The sequence below is a fragment of the Chaetodon trifascialis genome, chromosome 1 (genome assembly GCF_039877785.1).
Source record: "Chaetodon trifascialis isolate fChaTrf1 chromosome 1, fChaTrf1.hap1, whole genome shotgun sequence".
Taxonomy (NCBI): Eukaryota; Metazoa; Chordata; class Actinopteri; order Chaetodontiformes; family Chaetodontidae; genus Chaetodon; species Chaetodon trifascialis.
Window position 1 is genome coordinate 28119363 of NC_092056.1, and position 19502 is coordinate 28138864.

At 41.9% G+C, this 19502-nt stretch overlaps 1 protein-coding gene across 1 annotated transcript; it reads right to left on the reverse strand.

Annotated features, from left to right (window-relative positions):
- Positions 1-2300: 2300 nt before the first annotated feature.
- dhcr7 (7-dehydrocholesterol reductase) lies at positions 2301-8043 on the reverse strand. Its single transcript, XM_070961377.1, has 8 exons — positions 7930-8043; positions 7027-7135; positions 6016-6238; positions 5802-5892; positions 5435-5648; positions 5101-5305; positions 4625-4756; positions 2301-3837 (listed from the first exon to the last, which is right to left on the reverse strand). Exons 2-8 carry the CDS (start codon positions 7131-7133, stop codon positions 3373-3375), a joined length of 1437 nt encoding a protein of 478 aa, XP_070817478.1. The 5' UTR covers positions 7134-7135; positions 7930-8043; the 3' UTR covers positions 2301-3372.
- Positions 8044-19502: the final 11459 nt, after the last annotated feature.

Below are 19502 nucleotides of genomic sequence, written 5' to 3' on the forward strand. Positions count from 1 at the left end.
TAGACCAACCGTCGCCTGGAATGCTCTCTAGAGGTCTGCTGTACTTTATGGTACATGTGAATCGTCTGTGCCCGCAGTTTGCTGACAAATCATGTACTTTCCTCCTTCTGAGGTGCCTCTTTCCTCACAGCTTACAACTCTCACCCACAAGTCTCTTACCCCCCAAACTTCCAATAAAAACTAATTTGGCCTCTAGGGAAATCAAGCCAACTTGGCTGAGGAGTGGCACTTACTCCAAGTATCCCATTGTGCTTTCTGTACATTGCATTCTACTACTCCCCCTCTGTGTTTCACTCGCTCTCTGCCACTCACTCAAACTCCCCACTTCACTGCAGCTATGAATTTCTCCCTGACCCCCACCTGCCCCTCAATGCAGATGAATGTGCAGCTGCAAAAGGGGGCTTCCACAATATGGTTATTGTGTACACTGGACATTTATATGGATGAGTGCATGATCCCCACTTGCAAATTCAATAGCCTAGCTTTTAGTGTCGTCACAAAAGATCTTCTCCCTTTCTCCAGATTTTCATCTCTTTCACAGAGAGCTATTTGTCATCTCGGTTATGAGTGAGCCCGACCATCACACAGTGGAGCCCCTTCAATCTCACACAACACTCACTCCCCTTCAGGGATAATTTGAGAATCAATTAACCTGAAAAAATAATGAATGGTAATTTGGTTTCATGTAATGCAATGTAATGAATCTGGTGGATATTGCATTAGCTTTGAACAAGACAAGGTGAATCAATGAGTCTCCATTATCATAACTGATTTACATCCATAACCTGCGTCATTACGCTGATAGTAGACCTACTGGTGGTGAGATTCAGGGACCAGGCCAGTGCTTACATGGCATAATAGCCTGTCAGGTACGATGGATTACTGAAACGCTTAAGAAAAAGCTGTCAAATCCTAAACAGCAATGTCTTCACCTTCTATGATGCACCTTAAAAATGGACTTTGTGAAATCAGGGTAGCTTAAATACCATGCCAATGATGCTGGGAAAACAGTCTCACCACAAGCTCTGTTTAGCTTTCAGTCATATCACTCAATCTTCACAGCAGATGGAGGGCACTCACACTTGAGATGTTCCTATTTCCTTTTTTTTTCACTCCTGAGCACTTCTCATCCATGCTGACTTTAAAACTGTGGATACAAAGTTTATTTTGTAAAAAGGTTGAGAAAAAGTTGAGAAAACAATCTCACCACAAGGTCAATTTAGAAGCTGTTCTGGAGCTTCAGATTATATCACATGATCTTCATAAGCTGAAATGTAAGTTTTCATTCTGCAATGTTCAGCTTTTTTTTTTTTTTTTTGTGGTGTACGAACTTTGCTTCAGTCACCATTGTCTCGTCTTTTTTTTCCAGAATGTTTTTCAGTGACCACCACATGAGGGATTCTCCGTGCTACATACATTATTTGAGCAGTTGGAAGACCTGTCATACGTCAAAATGTGGCACATTAAAGGGATGTGTGCATTAATGATGGCAACAACACACTCAGAATATCTACATGAGAAACTGATGACCACATGAAGAGAATAACCAATGGTTTGGGTATGCGTGACAGGCCTTTTGGGGAAAAGTTTAGAAAGCTTAGATGGTGAGTGGAGCTATAGATTCGAGTTTTGAGCTGGGTTTGGATAGAGGACTACATGTGTGATCTCACTTGAGTGATTCAGTGGAATTTATGCTTTCAGGTAAACCCACTGCTATACAAATCCAACTGTTAGCTGGCTGTTGGGATTAGTTGTCATCTGCTGCCCCCCAGTGTTGAACATTAAAAGTGCCATCAATTACAACAGTGTGATCTGGTGTTGCCTGTCAAACTACTAGATTTCATCAAAATGGGAGAATATCCATCCATCCATTTTCTATGCCGCTTATCCCTTTCGGGGTCGCGGGGGGGCCGGAGCCTATCTCGGCTGTCAACGGGCGAGAGGCAGGGTACACCCTGGACCGGTCGCCAGCCGATCGCAGGGCACATACACACACCATTCACACTCACACTCACACCTAGGGGCAATTTAGAGTCACCAATTAACCTAATGAGCATGTTTTTGGTCTGTGGGAGGAAGCCGGAGTGCCTGGAGAGAACCCAAGCATGCACGGGAAGAACATGCAAACTTCACACAGAAAGGCCCGACCTGGGAATCGAACCTGCGACCTTCTTGCTGTGAGGCACACGCACTACCTGCTGCGCCACCGTGCAGCCCAAGGGAGAATATCACAAGAATAAAAAATAAAAATAAAAAACAGATGAGTGAAAATTTCAGAGAAAAGAAGCACAGCTGCAAATACAATAATACCCAAAAATGAGGTTTATTTTGCTACTTTATGAAAGGCAGTGGTGGTAAAAAGTAATAAAACAATTGTGATTGCTGAACATAGAAAAAACATTCTTATCAGCATATAGCATAAACATGGTTAGATCTTGATCTACTCAACATGTTGGTTTCATACAAAGCAAAGATCAGAATGAAAAGAAAGTGCTGTTTGTTGCTGTTATATGAACATGCTACACTCAATGACAGTGAGGGGAATAAGCAGTTCAAACATAAACGGATTCCAAATCCAAGCACACAGACAACCTCTGTATAAAGATTTCAGAGCTTTATGGGGTGGGTCTCATCAGGAGTATGCACATTACATTTTGTCCATTAAGCCAGTAGGGCAGCAACACAGAGTCAATATTGATCAATAAATATTTTAGTTTTTCATTGATAATTGCCCATTTGGTCTAAAAATGCCAAAAGTAGTGCATAGGCCAGATCATCAGTATCTGTGTGTGAAGTAGGATCATTACATTGCTTATTTTTCTGAGCAACACAGAAGAAAACCCAATGGGTGTTAAAGTTACAATGATGTACGGAAATCAGAAGAGAAACTTAAAAACGTTTAAAAAAAAAAAAAAAATGAACTGAACCAGCCATGTTTTGGTATTTTTCTTGATAAATGACTATGAAAGTGAAAATGAATTTATGAATTAATGTATTAATGATATGTATTATCATACACATACAAAGCTGCATAATAGGAATGTCACAGCACTCCAGTACAGAACTGAAGTGATGCAAGTTGTGTTTGGTCAAAGATAAATTGTACTATTTCTAAAAATGTGTTCACAATGTTAAATGGTCACAGCAAAGCGAAAAGCAGCCCACTGCCTTCACTGAGGCAGAGAAATATAGAAATAAACTGTCTCCATACACACATGGAGCCGTCTACATGTGTATTAGAAATACATAAAATTCAATATGGTGTATTTTTTGATATGTATAAAACACACACATCTATAATTTCATAATTGTTGAATCTACCTTATCCTTTGCCCGCACCCTACCCCCCCCCCCCCCCGCCACTCCTCTTCTCTAAAACACCCCAGGAATTAGCCGGTAAGGCACAGCATCCGTGTAGCGTTTCCAGTCCTTGCCATACTTGCTGCTGCAGCGGTGCTCATCGCGCACACAGCGGTGGACCAGCAGGATGGTCATGTAAACAATATAGAAATATGGGAGAATGTGGCCAAAGCCACAGGCGGCACAGTAGGCCAGTGATCCCATCAGGTCACCAGTGTAGTTTAAGTGGCGGGCCACTCCCCAGAAACCTGAGGTCAGGAGCTTGCTGCGGTGCATGCCACCATCAGCGGAGCGGTATGAGCACTCAATGTATGTTGGCTTGCGGCCCCAGATGGAGCAGGAGCCCTCAGTGCGCCGAAACAGATCCTTCTGGCGGTTGGTGGCACGGAAGATGTAATACCCAATGAGACCAAGCAACAGGACAGCCAGGGCGTGGGCATTTACAAGCTGCACTGGGTGGTACACCAGGTAGAGACCCTGCAGAGCAGAAACACACTTCTTTACACTTACTGTCACTCAAATTAATCTATTATCAGAAAGTCTGTGTGGCATACACCAAAATACAGAAATCTTTAACACACACACACACACACACACACACACACACACACACACACACACACACACACACATTCTATTCCTTTATCTTTAGTTTAATTTCATTCAGATGCTTCCATTATAAAGCTTATTGGAATGATTATGTTGATGACAAGTATTTGATAAAGGGTGACGCAACTTCAATACAGACAGTTTTGTGCAGCACTTCAGCATTGCGTTTTTCCTGATTTAAGAGGTATTTACACATGATGTCGCTAAGGACAACTCAAGATATCGTTTCATATTCACAACATAATAACATATTACTCAGTGTGTGTTTGTATTTGGGTTTATATCCCAGTGGGGACTTTCAACTGACTACATATCAGCCCATGGGGCCCTCCTGTCTGATCTGCACTGCTTGTTGAGGGAAAAGACTTGGATTTAGGGTTAGGCATTCAGTTGTGACAGTAAAGCTTTGGGTAAGGGCCAGGGAACGCATTATATCAGGTGACACTTCGTGTGTATGTGTGTACTTGTACAGCTATCGTTGTGAGAACCATTTCCAGTTTCAGCCCTTGGGAGGACATTTGTATAAAGGGCTGTTTGAAGGGTCAGACTTGGTTTGAAGGGTTAGTTTAGAATTAGGTTTGGTTAGTGTTCGGGCAAGGGTTGAAGTTAAGCATTTAGCTGTACAGTGTGTGCGCGCGCGCATGCATAATGTTACCTGCAGTGTATAGAGGTAGGGCAGCCAGACACAGTCACCCCAGCCCAGATACCATCCAAAGTGGTCATGGCAGATATCTATGGTCTTCAGGTACCATGCCTCATTCCAGAAGAAATCCAAAACATAAATGGCCTAAAAGAAAACACACAACTCAACCTTCCAGACATTACTGTGACTCTCTGACCAGAGTTTAAAAAGACTCAGCTGCAGAGAACTTCACACTTAAGAAAGCTGAAGAATTCTATATGCAGACAAACATGATGATATTGACTGCATTGATCCATATTCATGATGAAGGTCAAAGAATCAAAGCCAAAATGAAAAGTTAAGAGAAAGCTGAGCTCTCAGTCATTGGCATTCTCTAATATCTCTTGGTATGTTTACATTATGCAGCACTTTTGCTTCCACAGGATCAGCACACAGATATTGCTCAGATGTTGACCCATCCATTAAAATCCAACCTTATTCCACCTTACCTGCAGTACGTTGACAAGGATCATGGAGTTGGTGACATGTCCGTACAACTCCTGCTGCTTGGCCATGTAGGACAGGTTGATAAGTGTCCAAGCTACAATGCCGGGCCGGCCATTGAAGAAAAGCTTGAAGTCAAACCACTTGCCAATGCGTGGGTTGAACTCGATGCCCATCATGTAGTTGTAGAAGATGTTCCCTGTGAACTTGCTGGAAATCACAAAAAAAAGGCGGAAGAAAACAGGATGAGTGACAGTTGTGCTCTACTGACTAGTACACAACTAGTTTAGCCATTATAAGCGCTGTGCATATATGGAAAAGCTGATTATCAGTACTCACCAGTCTTCAGCATTTGTGGGGAAAAGGTAGGCCTTTACGAAAGCAAAGGTGGACACAGCGTAACCCAGTATGTTAGCACACCACATCAGGGGGATCCAGTGGTCAAAGATGATGGTGGGAGAAAACCAATGAAAATAGTTTGCATTGGCAAACCACAGAGCATGAGTGATAAGCCAGCACTGCAGCCCATTGATCTCATACTTGTTAATCAGGCCTGCAGGAGAGAATGGGGAGACAACACAGGAAGTTGGGTTATTAAGAGATTATGTCTACACACTCTCCAAAGGTCTTCAGTCAGATTGGTGTCATACTGGACCATTTAACTGAGCAAATCTTGTGGACAGATGAGCATGGGTGTGTTAATTACCTGCGGGAGTTCGCGCTCCATCTTGCACTCCACCAACATAGCCAGGAATAAACTTATGAACGACGTCAGGAACACACATATACAGGAACACCTAAGGGACAACACAAGCTATAATTTGATTACATTTGCCAAAAGCTAAAGACATTGGACAATTTTCTGCGAGCTACATCCCCCCAGACTTTTCCAACTTTATTCTTCTACTTCGTATTCTCACCTGGAAGCCCACCCAGATGGCATATATCTTGGCAGCTGACCAGGTCAAGGAGGCCGTCTGGGCCCAAATGGAGAGCAGGGTGCTCTCTCCTCGTAACAACTCAAACAGAGGCTGGCTGATGGAACACTGGTACTGATCACAGGCCATCACAAAGAAGAAGACAATGAAAGGGGCAAAGCAAAGGAGGCAAAGCACGCTGATGAGGGAAAACCAGTCCACTTCCCTGAGGATGAATCAGATATACAGACAGATACAGTATGAGGACATGATCAAGGTGTGATTGGGGACATCATGTATTTTATGGACAAATTATTCACATGAACTCACATTTCTCTAGATGTCTATTTAAATGTAAGAGACAACATCAAAAAAGCAAAATAACCAGGAAAAGTTTGTTGATTTCTGAATGAATTTCTCTTTCAGACTGAAAGTTTCATTGTAAGTATGTCTCTAAAACAAAATCTCATGTTTTTTTTCCACTTGTTGTCTATTTTCTTATGTTTCACAGGCATAAATACAGGGACTGTTTGTTGGGCTCTGAGCGCTGTTAATACAGGTGACCTACGCTCAATACTTTGTCTGAACACATCCCACGTAGACACAAATGGAGCACTGAAGCTGCTCTGTTACCGTGCTTTCTCAGCCTACACCTGTGTGTAGACACAGCATGACAGTGAACATCTCATCTCCTGATAACAGGAAAATCACAGGTGTTATGAAATCATGAGGATGCCCCTGGTCCTTTTAGCTCCCCCAGTGAGTCACTGTGTGAATATGAAAGCCCTTTAATGAAGGTTATTGGCTGCATCTGTGTCTACATGTCCCTCCTCCTCTGACTTAAACATCCTGTACATTCCCTGTAAGAACACTGTACACAGCAGCTGATCCTACATACATCAGGTGCTTCAGGTCCAGGGTAAACGTAACTTTGTGATCAAGTTGTATTGAACTTTCAGTGAAGTACATCCAGTGAAAAAATGGTCTTTAAGAACCTGTGACACATGAACTCACCATGCCCTCCCCCACTGTGCCGGCTGCTCCCTGGGTTCGGATGTTTTCGCACTGGCACTGTGCTGGGTATGTCTCCTGGTGGCCTCCATGGCCACTGCACCTTTCATTTCTGTCCAACAAACAGATTATCAGGTTAAGATCAGTGATGCAGTGGCATGCTGTACTTTGCACACTACCACAGTCCTTTAAGATCTGAAGTGCAACATACAGTGGGATACACCAAATGTATATGCAACAGGCGATGAAATGAAATTGATAACATATTATCATCCTCTTTTTTCACAGATTCAGTGTCTCTTTGTGTGTCACCACGGGTCAACACATGTAGCAGAGTTCCACCAGCCCAACTTTTATGAACAGATAATGAGGTAACTGGAGGAATTAAAGTGCACGTCCTTGAGATGTGAGATAACAGATGTCATCAGGTCAACTTGATAAAGACGGCGTGTGCAGCAGGCTCTGGATACACTGATGCCACCATATTTATTCAAGTAGGCTATAAGTTCTGTTCTCTGAAGCAGAAGTATCTAATATGCAAATTACTCTCTCTCTCTCTCTCTCTCTCTCTCTCTCTCACACACACACACACACACACACACACACACAGAGGGGACGTGTGAAGAGGAAGGGGGGCGACGCACCGTTACGTAACGTCAAATAACATTGAACAAATAGAAACATTTCAGCCTTTTCTGAATAAATGTTCAGGAAACTGTATGATTGCACTCATTCGTCCCTTTTTTCTGACGCTTAGTTACCGTGAACGCCTCAAATAACAGTGACTAACGAGCAGCATGCTCTCTCTCCTGAACGCTTCCTCGCGACATTCATTAATGGCACCAGTTAAAGTGGAACCCCTCCTTTCTCCGGGTTATAATCTAGTTCAAGATGCAGCTCACTCACCGATGGATACCCGTACCGTCAGTCACACAGCGAGGCAGCCTGGCCGTGTCGTCTTACCCTGTGATCCAGGTGTCACGTCTCACGGCGCCGCTGGAGAAAACTCGCTGTCGAATCACAGAGGCCGCCCATAACGCCATTGTGTATTAAAATACAACCAATCAAATCCTCGCAAAGGCGGGCCTGAGAACTGAACAGGCATCTGATTGGGCAATAGTAACTGGAGCCACCAGCACCTGACACATCCTCCGGCGGTTGAATGGTTAAGTCGGAGTAAGCAATGAACGGGCAACCTTATGAAACATCTGTCATTTTTATCTCGTTTGTGTGTCCAAAAACTGGCCTTCGCATCCACGCTTTTATAATACGTAGTTATGTTACAATGACATCATTATAAATTCATAATGACATTAACAGCCAATTTTTGGTTGGATCTTTTTTTTTATTCCCCTGAATGCATTTTATACACAATAAAAATTGAATTCTAATTATTTAAAAAGAACATCTTGATAGGTGTGTCTTGTTTGGTGGACATAAATGACTGAAAATGTATTATACCCTCTTCAATAGGAAAACCACTCATTAAAAAAATCAAAATAAAAAAATCAAAGATGCCACCCTTTAAGTACAGAGTTGATACAATGATCGATTTAATTTCATACTTGGACCACTTCTGCCAGCCAAATTTATTTTCATTCTCCACCATTTAACATATAAGTTATATGTTAAATGTTATATGATATAACATTAACATATAATTAACTGAATTACAGTTACATGTGTTTCAAAATCTTACCTGTCTGCTAAAAGTCAGTTTGGATCATACCTGACAGGATCCTACTTGCTGGTCCACCAAGTTCTTACGTATATATTTCAGTACCTCCCATTCTACCTCTCAAAGGCCTTATCTAAAAAGCCTGACAGCCTCATTTCTTTATGTACTTGGAGTAACAGCTCAGGTTCAGAAATTATTTTTACAAAGGCTAAAGCTGCACGGTGGAATGTCTTTACCAAACTTTCAAATGTGTTTCTGGGTAGTGAATATCAAAAATGAAACACTGGCACATCCACCTTTGACATTCCTGCTTGTGTAAAGTTTTGGCATTTAAAGGACCCAAAATGACAGGAGACCAGTAAAAGTCAATAGTTTTAATTAAGATTTAAAGAATGTGCAAAGTTGAACTGAGAGCTCAGAGATGGCAGAGGAGGAACAGGCCAGATGAGTACTGATCCAATCTTTTCAGTAGATGCAGACAGACAGGGCATGGACAGAGACAGGTGAGGATTAGGCACTGGAGTTCAGAAAAATAAGAGTCAGGCAAGCAGACAAGGTAAAAAGTTATCAAAACACTTAAGCATTTTCTTAAGGAGCGTCAGCCTATACAACACAGACAAACTGACGAATACTGGGTGGAACACCAGTGCTTATATACTGAGGGAACAGGTGAGTCTTGATCGCGTGATTGAGAGCAGCTGAGCTCAGGAGAGGAGGAGGCCAAGCCCAACCTGTCACCCACGTCTGCAGAGAGACACACTCACACAAGACAGACAAGGGACAGACAGGAGACAGAGGGAGAGAGAAACACCAGGCACAACGGGAAAAATGAAGGGAAGCCGCAGATCCCCACAGCTTGGTTATAAACTGAATGTAGTATTCGTATGTATTTTGCTCTCTGCTCTTTTGTGTCCATCAGTTTCTTTGCATACTCCTCAGGCCTGTCAAAACGCTCTGGTTTTACACTCCCTGAGAATTTTTATGTCTTTTGATCAAATTAAGGACAAGTTTGCTCCTCTTTCATTACTAATAAATTAGACACTTTATGAAAAGCCAGTTTACTCTCTGCCACCGAAAGCTTCTCTTGATTTAATACTAGAAATCAAACCAGAGGTTAAGGGAGTAATATCTAGGCTTCATACAGCTACTGTATACTTGACAGCATTACAGCATTCCTATTTGAAGTTCACTCAGAGGTTGCATTCTGAACATCTGAACTATGCCCTTTTCTCAGACTTTTTGGTGAACCATTAGATCTTACCCTGGCAAAAGCGCAGTTCAACAGAATGGCCTACTCAGCCCTTTTGGCGAGGTGTCTTTTCTCCTGAACTTGGAAGGTGACCGCCCACCCTCCTTTGGCAGGTGGGTTTGAGAGGTTATGCATTTTCTAATCTGCATCATCTCAGATTAGAAAAAAAGAAGATACACACTGTGGGGATCCACCATGAAAGGTGATGTAGTGCTGCAGCCTTATATTTCTCATGTGGAACACTGAACTATGCCTCTTATCTCTTATGTGAATATGGGTTTTACTGTGGACATGCAAACTACTGAACTGTGAACTTGGGGGGGGGGCTGTTTTGTTTTGTTGATGTTGTTATTTGTTTGATTGCTTTATTTAGTATAATTTAATCTATTTTTTTCTATTCTTTATGTCATATCTGCTGTGTTTGTACACTGGAATATATTATTAATTTCATATTAAAAATGTGGGCATTTAATGCACAATTGAAACTGAATTTCCATTAAAAAATGTTTCTGGGCAAGCAGCTAATCTGTGGAGAGTCTAATCTACAGTACATTCATATAATACAAAATTCTAGTGTTTCAGTAAATTCAATACAGAAATGTGGGATACATTTTCAGCAGGCTGAACTGGGAACATACAGTCTGATCAAGTTATGATGCAGATCGCTGAGGTACCTTTAACCTGAGCAGAGCACGATTCAATATTCCTTTACTGTATTAGTCCCACGAGGGGAAATTCCAAAAAGGGTCGATGTGGTGCTTCACTTCTGGCACTGCAAACAAACGGTTGGCTGGAGTTGTAGTGGACAACTCCTGTATAACTTGAATGAAATGAAAGTCATATTTTATTTTCCAGGATAGTATGTCATTGTCACAGGTGGATGCAGCAGTGAGCAGTTACTTCTAAGTGTCTTTATTTGACAGTTTGCAGTATTTCTCCATTGCTATTATTGTGATTATTATGTTAGTTTGATATTTCCGTTGATTTTGTGTTGTGTGCTGATACAGATTCATAGTCCAGTCTTTAGCACTTGCGATGGAACTGGTGCAGCGTTTCTAGGTGCATGTACATGCATGAACCACTAGAGGGAAGCACTCAGTTGTGACATAAACAGGCACTTGCTTAAAATGAAAAATGTTGCAGTTGCTGATAGGCTGAGTGGAGAAAAGTCATCAAAATGCTGCTCAGCTTCATGTCATTACCACCATCACCTGTCCATCCAAATCAGTGCAAATTAAATAGTTGCCTAGTCTGTGGAGTGCATTGGCCAAAACTGCCAATATTTGCACATAAACAAAGTAAATGTTTGCATGAAGACATCAACACGTCATTTGCACTAAAATTGAGCATTTGAAAAACGTGAAAACAAGCAAAAAAAAAAAAAAACAGGAGGAGAGAGTCTGTTATTGGAATGTGCTGAAATGTGAACAGATGATTTCGGGTATTTTCTCTCCTCTACTCGCTCTAGTATTGGGAGTGAGGATAAACTCCTTTATCATTACTTATGGCTTTTTTCCCCAGGTTAGACATCCCCCCTTCATGTATTCATCACCAATCACACTTCTTATGAAACTCTTCAGGATCTCAACCCTGCTGGTGAGAAATGCAGCTGTGTGCTGATTGGACTGTATCAAAAAGGTCTGAAGTTCATTTCAGTAATGTCAAGAGGATATTGCTCAGTTCTTAAACTGAAATAAGTTTAAGGAACGCAGTCCTGATTTGGTTCTTTTCCAGATTTACTGGTTCCCTGCTGAACCCAGCCTCCTGTAGTATCATCCTGCATCATCAAACAACCTCCGTCGTTGTCTTTTCTGTCTTCCTTTTGAAACAGTCTACTATGTCTGTGCATCTCTTTCCTATTCCCCTCTGCGATTCCCCTTTCTTTGTTTTCTACCAGTTTTCTCTGTCTGTGTCTCCACAGTCGTATTCTGTTTCTCTCTTTCCGTTCCTCTTTCCTATAGTCTTTGATCAGATGCCTTGTTGCTATGCTGTATGCAGGCAGTGTGATGTATCTGGGCCAAGCAGCAGACTTCACTGCTTCACACTATGTCTGAGACAAAGAAGAGATTTTGTGCTGTTGGCACCTTTTGTTACCTTGTGAAATTTGGAATTTGAAGTAAAAATGGAGAGGCCTGCTCTTAGTGAGCTCACATATTGAACATTTTTGGTATAACATTTTGAGATTCCTATAGATGCTGACAATACATGCTTACTCCTGGACCACAGCACAGTATAGTGCACTGTATTTACCCTCTGCCCTTCTTTGGCTGAAGTGTCTGAAGTCTGTGCTCACTCCCCTTTAAGATGTGCTATCTGTGGATTGTACAATCTGTGTGCAGTCTGAGGTCAAATTTGTGGTTTACAAATGTCTTCAAGTTTGCTTTAGGTTTAGTGAATTAGTACAAGGACATACAGCATGTGCAGTATGTGGTGAAAAGCGCCAAAAGTCTGTATCACACTTAAATAGAGTTATAGGTTTGTGCAATGGCTGTAAATCAGAGAAAACTATGTTTTTCTCTTGGATATAGATCCCACAGTAGTATAAGTCTGCTTTCTGGAATGTGAGGCTGCTAGTGCAGAAAGTGTTTGGTGGATTTTAAGCATGAATGCTGATCAGAACACAAGCTGTAGAATGGAATACCATTAAGCTAAATGTGCGTGCATTATTTTTGTCTATGCCTTCAAATGACAGTGCTACATTCTTCTCAGTGACAGGCAGGCCTCTGTATCCAGCAGAGTTCACAGGTTATTCCACAAACCGAATAGTTTAATACAAAAGAATGCAAAATTATTGAGAAGTGCAGAGAGGAAAGTCTGTGCTGTCTGTGTGCATATGTGTGTGATCAATATAAAAAGAGCTGGCAGCACTGTGTGTGTACGCACATATGTGGCTGGGGGGGTGAGGAGATGGGGGTGCAGGTTGCCTGACAAATCTCACCCTAATCACCTCCCCTGGGATACTGCATGTGTCTGTATGCACAACAGTGTGTGAATGTACGTGCATGCACGTGAATGTATGAATATTGTGTATACATGAGCGACTAGGATTATGCATATCGGGATGTGTGTGTGTGTGTGTGTGTGTGTGTGTGTGTGTGTGTGTGTGTGTGTATCTTTGTTGGTGTTTAAGTGGCTTCTGAATACAAGGGCCATGCTGTATCAGAGACGCAGTGCAACATGGCTCTTAAATAATTTACTATAAATGAAAGTGAAAAATTAATGAGAGCAGATCCTCTCCTCTGTTTGTCCTCCCCCTTTTCCCCTCCCCCTTGTCCTGATGTCTTCCTCCACTATTCTGCTAGTTAGCCTCACCAACAGCACTGTCATCAGCAAAAAATCCATGATGATAAACAGTCTTCAGATACATTTCCATACTGGAAAGTGTTTACAGTTCTGTGCCCATTTCCCCTTATTTTGAATAAATTACCAATCAGTATTCCCGCCTCCTCAGGATAGGCGTTAGCCTCGAGGTCCTGCTGACCGTTTGATGTATGGGTAAAAGAATATTGTAGAGAAAGAGCTCAGCTGATACATTTTGCTGCCGTGAGTCTGATGTCAGTCACTTCGTAAAAGTGTTGAGTAGTTTTCAGATTGAACTAGCATTTTCAACCCTCAGAGTAGTTTCAGCAGGTAGAGAGAACAGATGGATGTTTGTCTTTGTTTCATGACATTAATTTCTTATTTCCCACTTTGTGCACATATGTTTTTTCAGTGTTGCATTGCTTAACAAAGGTGTTTCTTTTTTCTGAAAATACATTTTCCCAAAAAGTAGCTCCACAGAGCGTGATACCAAAGTTCTAATCGGTCAAGTCCTATGATGTAAAGCATACACTGACCAGAATAGGCTGCAGTGTAATTGAATACATGGTTCTGTACAATGGAAACACAGAAAGGATAAATCTAAATCGGCCTCAGTACAAAGCCACAGATCAGTTGCGACCAGGAAAAGCAGGATCATGAAATGAATCTCATAGATAAATAAATGCAAATAGTTTTTGATGCTTATTAGACAAAAATACATATCCACAGTAATTTTACAAAATAGAGCACAAGTCTGTTTTGTCATTACTATACATGCAGCTGATGTGTTGTAGAATATACAAACTGGAGCTAATGTGTGCGAATGGAATGAAGCAGAAACACAGAGCATCTTGAGGGACCTTTATCACATTTATTTTGAGAAACTCCATAACTGAGGGCCTTTAACAGCAGCTCAGGGTGCTTGTGAAAAAGAATGTCATATAAGCAAAGATGTTCGGTATGTTTTAGTTTAGAGAGGCAATGCTGCACAGTAAGTTTGGTTTGTGTTGGGTGTCAGACAGAGGACAAGGAGGATGGCAGATGGCGATAGGTTTATGGGGAAATGGATGATTTGTCCTTTTTTTCCCCCTTGGCACTGATAAACAGCGGTCTGATGGTGGGAGTGGACTCTTTTTGTGCCCTCAGCACATCCTCTGTGCTATTAATGCATCCAAAGCTGCATCTGAAGGAAATAGGTCTCAAGTGGCACAATAAAATGCATTTACAGTGCACTATACTTTGCTTTAATGTGAAGGGAAATGGAAAAGTTTAATGAGGATCACATGTAGCATTTACCCTTGAACAAAACTGACCTGGAAGCAGTGCTGAGGTCATTTCCTGGTTTGTGGATTAATCAAGCTCTACAACCCCGAGAGAAACAACTGTGAGTTGTTGATGTTACCTTCAATGTCATGAATCTGCCGCATAGCTGGTCCTCGTGCTGACACGATAACTGAACCAAAACACTGTTTGGAGATGCCTGCAGCATCAATGGAAACAAGCACACAGACAAATACAGTACATTGTGGTAAAAGTTAATTAAATTAAAGTCTGTGAGATGTTTCCTTTTCCCTGTCTCCTGGTATGCTATGACTGCAACTAATCACAATACTGTCTGCGAGGTTCATCTCTGCTCATCAGTGCTTGTTTCTCTAGTCTTGAAAAAAATTACGTCATTTAACAATAAAACAGCAACTTCACAAAACCTTTGAACCAGCCAATCACTTAAGACTTCATTGTGAAGCACATCCAGCCTCTCCAGTCACCACAATGTTAACAATGACCTGCACTGGCACATTTTAGCTCCTCATTATTATCATTTTCACTAAAGTCAATACAACTTTACTCGATACATGTCGCGAGTAATGGCATAAATGGGAAGCAGACACACAAATCCAGCAAACCCAGTAGCAGTAAGTTGTGGTGAGGTGTGGTGGAAGCGGCATCAGGGGTGTGAATGTCTGAGTAATATCTTGGAAATGAAACTAGAAGCCAAACAGAGCTGAAAAGAGATGCAGGTGACAGAGAAATCCACACTGATGATCTGAGTTCATATGGTCCATGGTATTCTAGATTTGGTTTGTCAACCCATTGCAGTTAGAAACATACACACAAAGGCAGCACACACACACAGGCAGACTAGGCATGTGCCACCAACCCCCAATAAAGACGAAGCCCCACTAGCATACCACAGAAAATATGCTTAATTGCTGTACTTGAAAAATAAGTGTTGGAAAAGGAAACATATTCAAGCTTCATTCTGCCTCCTCTCTGATCTGCTGCCCACTCATCCACAGCAATCAAAAAGCCGAGCAAGAGCAGGTCAAAGCAGGGCGCTATGGAAGTTGGAGTAACATATCAAGTACTCACTGCAAAGAAGTACATGACAATGCATCTGCTATGGCAATGGCTGCTCCTTTAATATGATAAATGTCAAATAATGTGTCTGCAGACGCTCATTAGTCTCAGATTAAGGTATCTAAAGAATGTAAAAGCTATGTAAAGATTGTGGTTTGTGTAGACAACTGGAGGTGCTACTCCCAAAGACACTGATGTTGCAGGGCCTAAATGAGAAATGAAGCTTCTTTCTCGATAGCTGATAGAAGCTGACTGGCCTCACCAGCATCTGTTCCCCGTTGGCTGGCACCTATCAGGAGCATAAACACCCTGTCAAGACACAGAGAGGAACCAAGACTTTACATTATCAAAAGACTGATGACATTCAGATGAGCAGACAAATGTTTCTGCAGACTTCCACAGCTCAGTTAAAGGGAATGCACCAGTGGAACTGAATTTGCTCCAACAGACAGCTGTTTTCAGAGGAAAAGCCCTTAAAAACTGACTGGACGCTAGCTGCTCGGCACCGAGTGACAAACTCACACAGTCACAGACTAGCTGCTAGTGATGCATTTAGCACTTATTGAGGAGCAGTTGTACCAAAAGTACACAAAAAGCAATTCTAAACAATTGGGCTGCTTTTTAAAGGTGTCAGCGGTGTCCACAGATTGTAAGTACAATGGGAGAGCGTTTCAAAGTATAGGAGCAACAACTTAAAAAGTGCAGCCTCCTTTTGTTTTGAGCCTGGAGCGAGGAACAGCCAACACCATCAGAGGACCTCAGATTCCTCCTGGTATTGTAAGGCTGCAGTCGCTCCTTAATGTAGGCAGGTGCCTGACCATGCACAGCTCAAAACACAAGAACAATGACGGTTTAATTGCAATGACACAAAGGTTACACTGTTTTTCAGGCTGATAGCCTCTTGAGTCCAGAGCCCTCTCTTATTTTTATGCTAATTTTGGGTTTCAGTCTGTATGGTTTTAACGGTATCTGAAAACATGTACGTAATTGGAATGATAAAATTTAACATTCTTCACATTTAACTATCAATGTGTTTCAAGACTTCAGCTCAGACCAGCCAGTAAGGACGCTGATCTGCAGCTGTGCCACTGAGCTCGACCAGACTGGTGTGTATGCATGTGTGTATCATAATGGCAATATTTAAATTAGAATATGAAATCTGTTCAGTGTGAAAACATGATCATCTTCAAATGTTTGCATACATCTGTGCAGCTGTGTTGCAGATAATGTGTGTATGCGAGCACTTGTATGCTCTTCTGAGATGGTTTTGTTTGCGTGTCTTTCTGCAAGCATATTGTAAGTGTATCTGTTTCTATGTGCATCTGTGTGCACATTTCTGCCTGTTGTGACGTACGTGTGTGTGTGTTTAGTCTGGAGATGCGTCAGTAACTGGGGCATAACTGATTGTTGCTGATGGCTGTAGGCAAGCACAGACCTACATTCTGTTCTGCCATACAGAGGAGGAGGAGGAGGAGGAGGGGTGCAGTAGGTTATTAAAAATTGGGGTCCTCTCCCTCCTTTTTCTCCCTTCTTCCATGGCAAACTCGCGCCCTCCTTTTCTTGAGCTTTCCTGTCTCCTCTTCCCTCTCTACATCTCTTCATTCTGTCAGCTCTGACACTTGACAGACACAGCGACTGACTCAGCACACAGAGAGGAAGCGACCCTGGGAGAGAAGGAGGGAGACGTGTGACTGAAAGAAAAAGAAGAGAGGGAACAAGTCATCACTCATGACATCGATGGAGGGGTGAAGAAAGAAAAAGGGGAAATTGCTTCAACTGTAGATTCAGCAACACATGGCGTACAGTACACAGAGATAGTTACACACTGCCTTTAAGTGCATTTTAATACTGTACATCATCTAGTCATCAGCAAATCTACAGTTGAAATTTAGATGTTTCTAGACTCAGGGTCTCAGTGTTTTTTTCTTTACCAAAATTGAGGAGATTTCTATTCCAGGCAGCGGAGAAAGGGCTCTGAAAGATCATCTAAATCTTAATGTCAGGATATAGAACAGTAATGCTTAATCTCACAGTCACATGGCTTCTTAATACTGTATTTTCCATTTGACCTAGTACTAAAGAACACAACAGTAGTTCACCTCAGTATTTCTAAAATACTGGCTAACCAAACTGCAAAATAATGCTGTCTAACTGACACTTATGTGTTGTTCTGAATGGTAATTACACACAGAGGACCAAAAGACAATGGACTTTGTTCCTAATTATTATGCTGGTGACATTTCAATTAGGATTACAGGTCACTTTTTTTTAGCTTTTCAATGAAAGTTTTTGTTTATGTCATTTGCCCTATTTTGCAAAAAGGCATGAAAACAATCAATTTTTCATGAAAACTGAAGAGAGATCATCAAATTGTTAAAAGATTTGTGTGTGATTCAGAGCACTGATGAATTCAGTCAGACAAAGGCTTAATAAGGAAACCTCTATCAGGCAAAGTAATGGTGTCATAAGGGCAGCTGTAAAATAAGAAACTGTCGAGCAGCAAACAGGGGTTTGAAGCTGCTGGTGTCTCTGGAGTGCAGCTCTCCATGCAGACTCCTCCAGAGGCTTGCAGTTGTGTGTAAAAGCTGTGTTTTGGCCACCCCAAAGCAATTCTTACAAAGAGGAACATTTGGCTCCGAATGAAGATCTATGAGGGTGGGAGGCAGAATTCCTCAAAATAGCAGCTCTGGGAGGCAAAACTGACATCGAATGAAATACTGGCTGAAAGTGCACCTGAACTTACATTACAACATCCTCATTTTTTATTTGTCATAATTCCTGAGGATTAAAACATCCTAAATCATACTAACTGTTTGGGGTAAAAAGGACAAAAATGGCATGTGCTGAATAATTTAGGACACTGTAAATAAATACATTTAAAAATGGAAATTTAAATGGTGGAAGTAAATAAGTAAGGGACATAAGGGTAAAGCAATACAGAAACAAATTCAAACAGAAAGACCAATTCATGTCACATTTTATGGGTGAATTAAGACATACATTTATCTTTAATATTATTTTGGATGCAGTTACTGGATTATTAATTCATTTACTCAGTCATCGCTTCATTCATTTATTTTTTATTTGGCAGTTTTGGTCCTCCATAATTCTGAAAAGTGTATGTTATGTGATTTGGAGTGCATCGTTTCACCCGCACCACTAAATCAGCACTTGGTACTGTTCCCCTCCTCCAGTCCCAGTGTGCAGCTGTCCTATAGGTGCTAACTCTGACATGAGTTTCCTCAGCATCCCTCCGTGTCATCAGACAAGACCACTGATACTGAACATGAACGCTGAGGGTTCATTCATTCAGTTTTTCAAATTCTGGATTTCCACCGGTGCTTCCTTGCATACTGCGCAGTGAATAGAATAACCAGGTACGTCTTTTCATTTGCCAGCAAGAAGATTTGAATCAACATCTCTCTGACAAAATCAACTGAGGTTCAGTTTTCCAGCAAGGGTCACTGTCAGTTTTAGTTCCATCCATCCATCCATCCATTATCTATACCGCCTATCCCTTTCGGGGTTGCGGGGGGCTGGAGCCTATCCCAGCTACAATGGGCGAGAGGCGGGGTACACCCTGAGCCGGTCGCCAGCCGATTGCAGGGCCACATGCAAGGACAAACAACCATTCACACTCACACCTACGGACAATTTAGAGTCATCAATTAACCTAATGAGCATGTTTTTGGTCTGTGGGAGAGAACCCACGCATGCACGGGAAGAACATGCAAACTTCACACAGAAGGGCCCCGCCTGACCTGGGGATCGAACCGGCAACCTTCTTGCTGTGAGGCACGCGCACTACCTGCTGCGCCACCGTGCAGCCCCAGTTTTAGTTCCTCTTTGAGAAAAACAAAACAGAAAATCCTTGCTAGCTTTCTTTGAAAGATC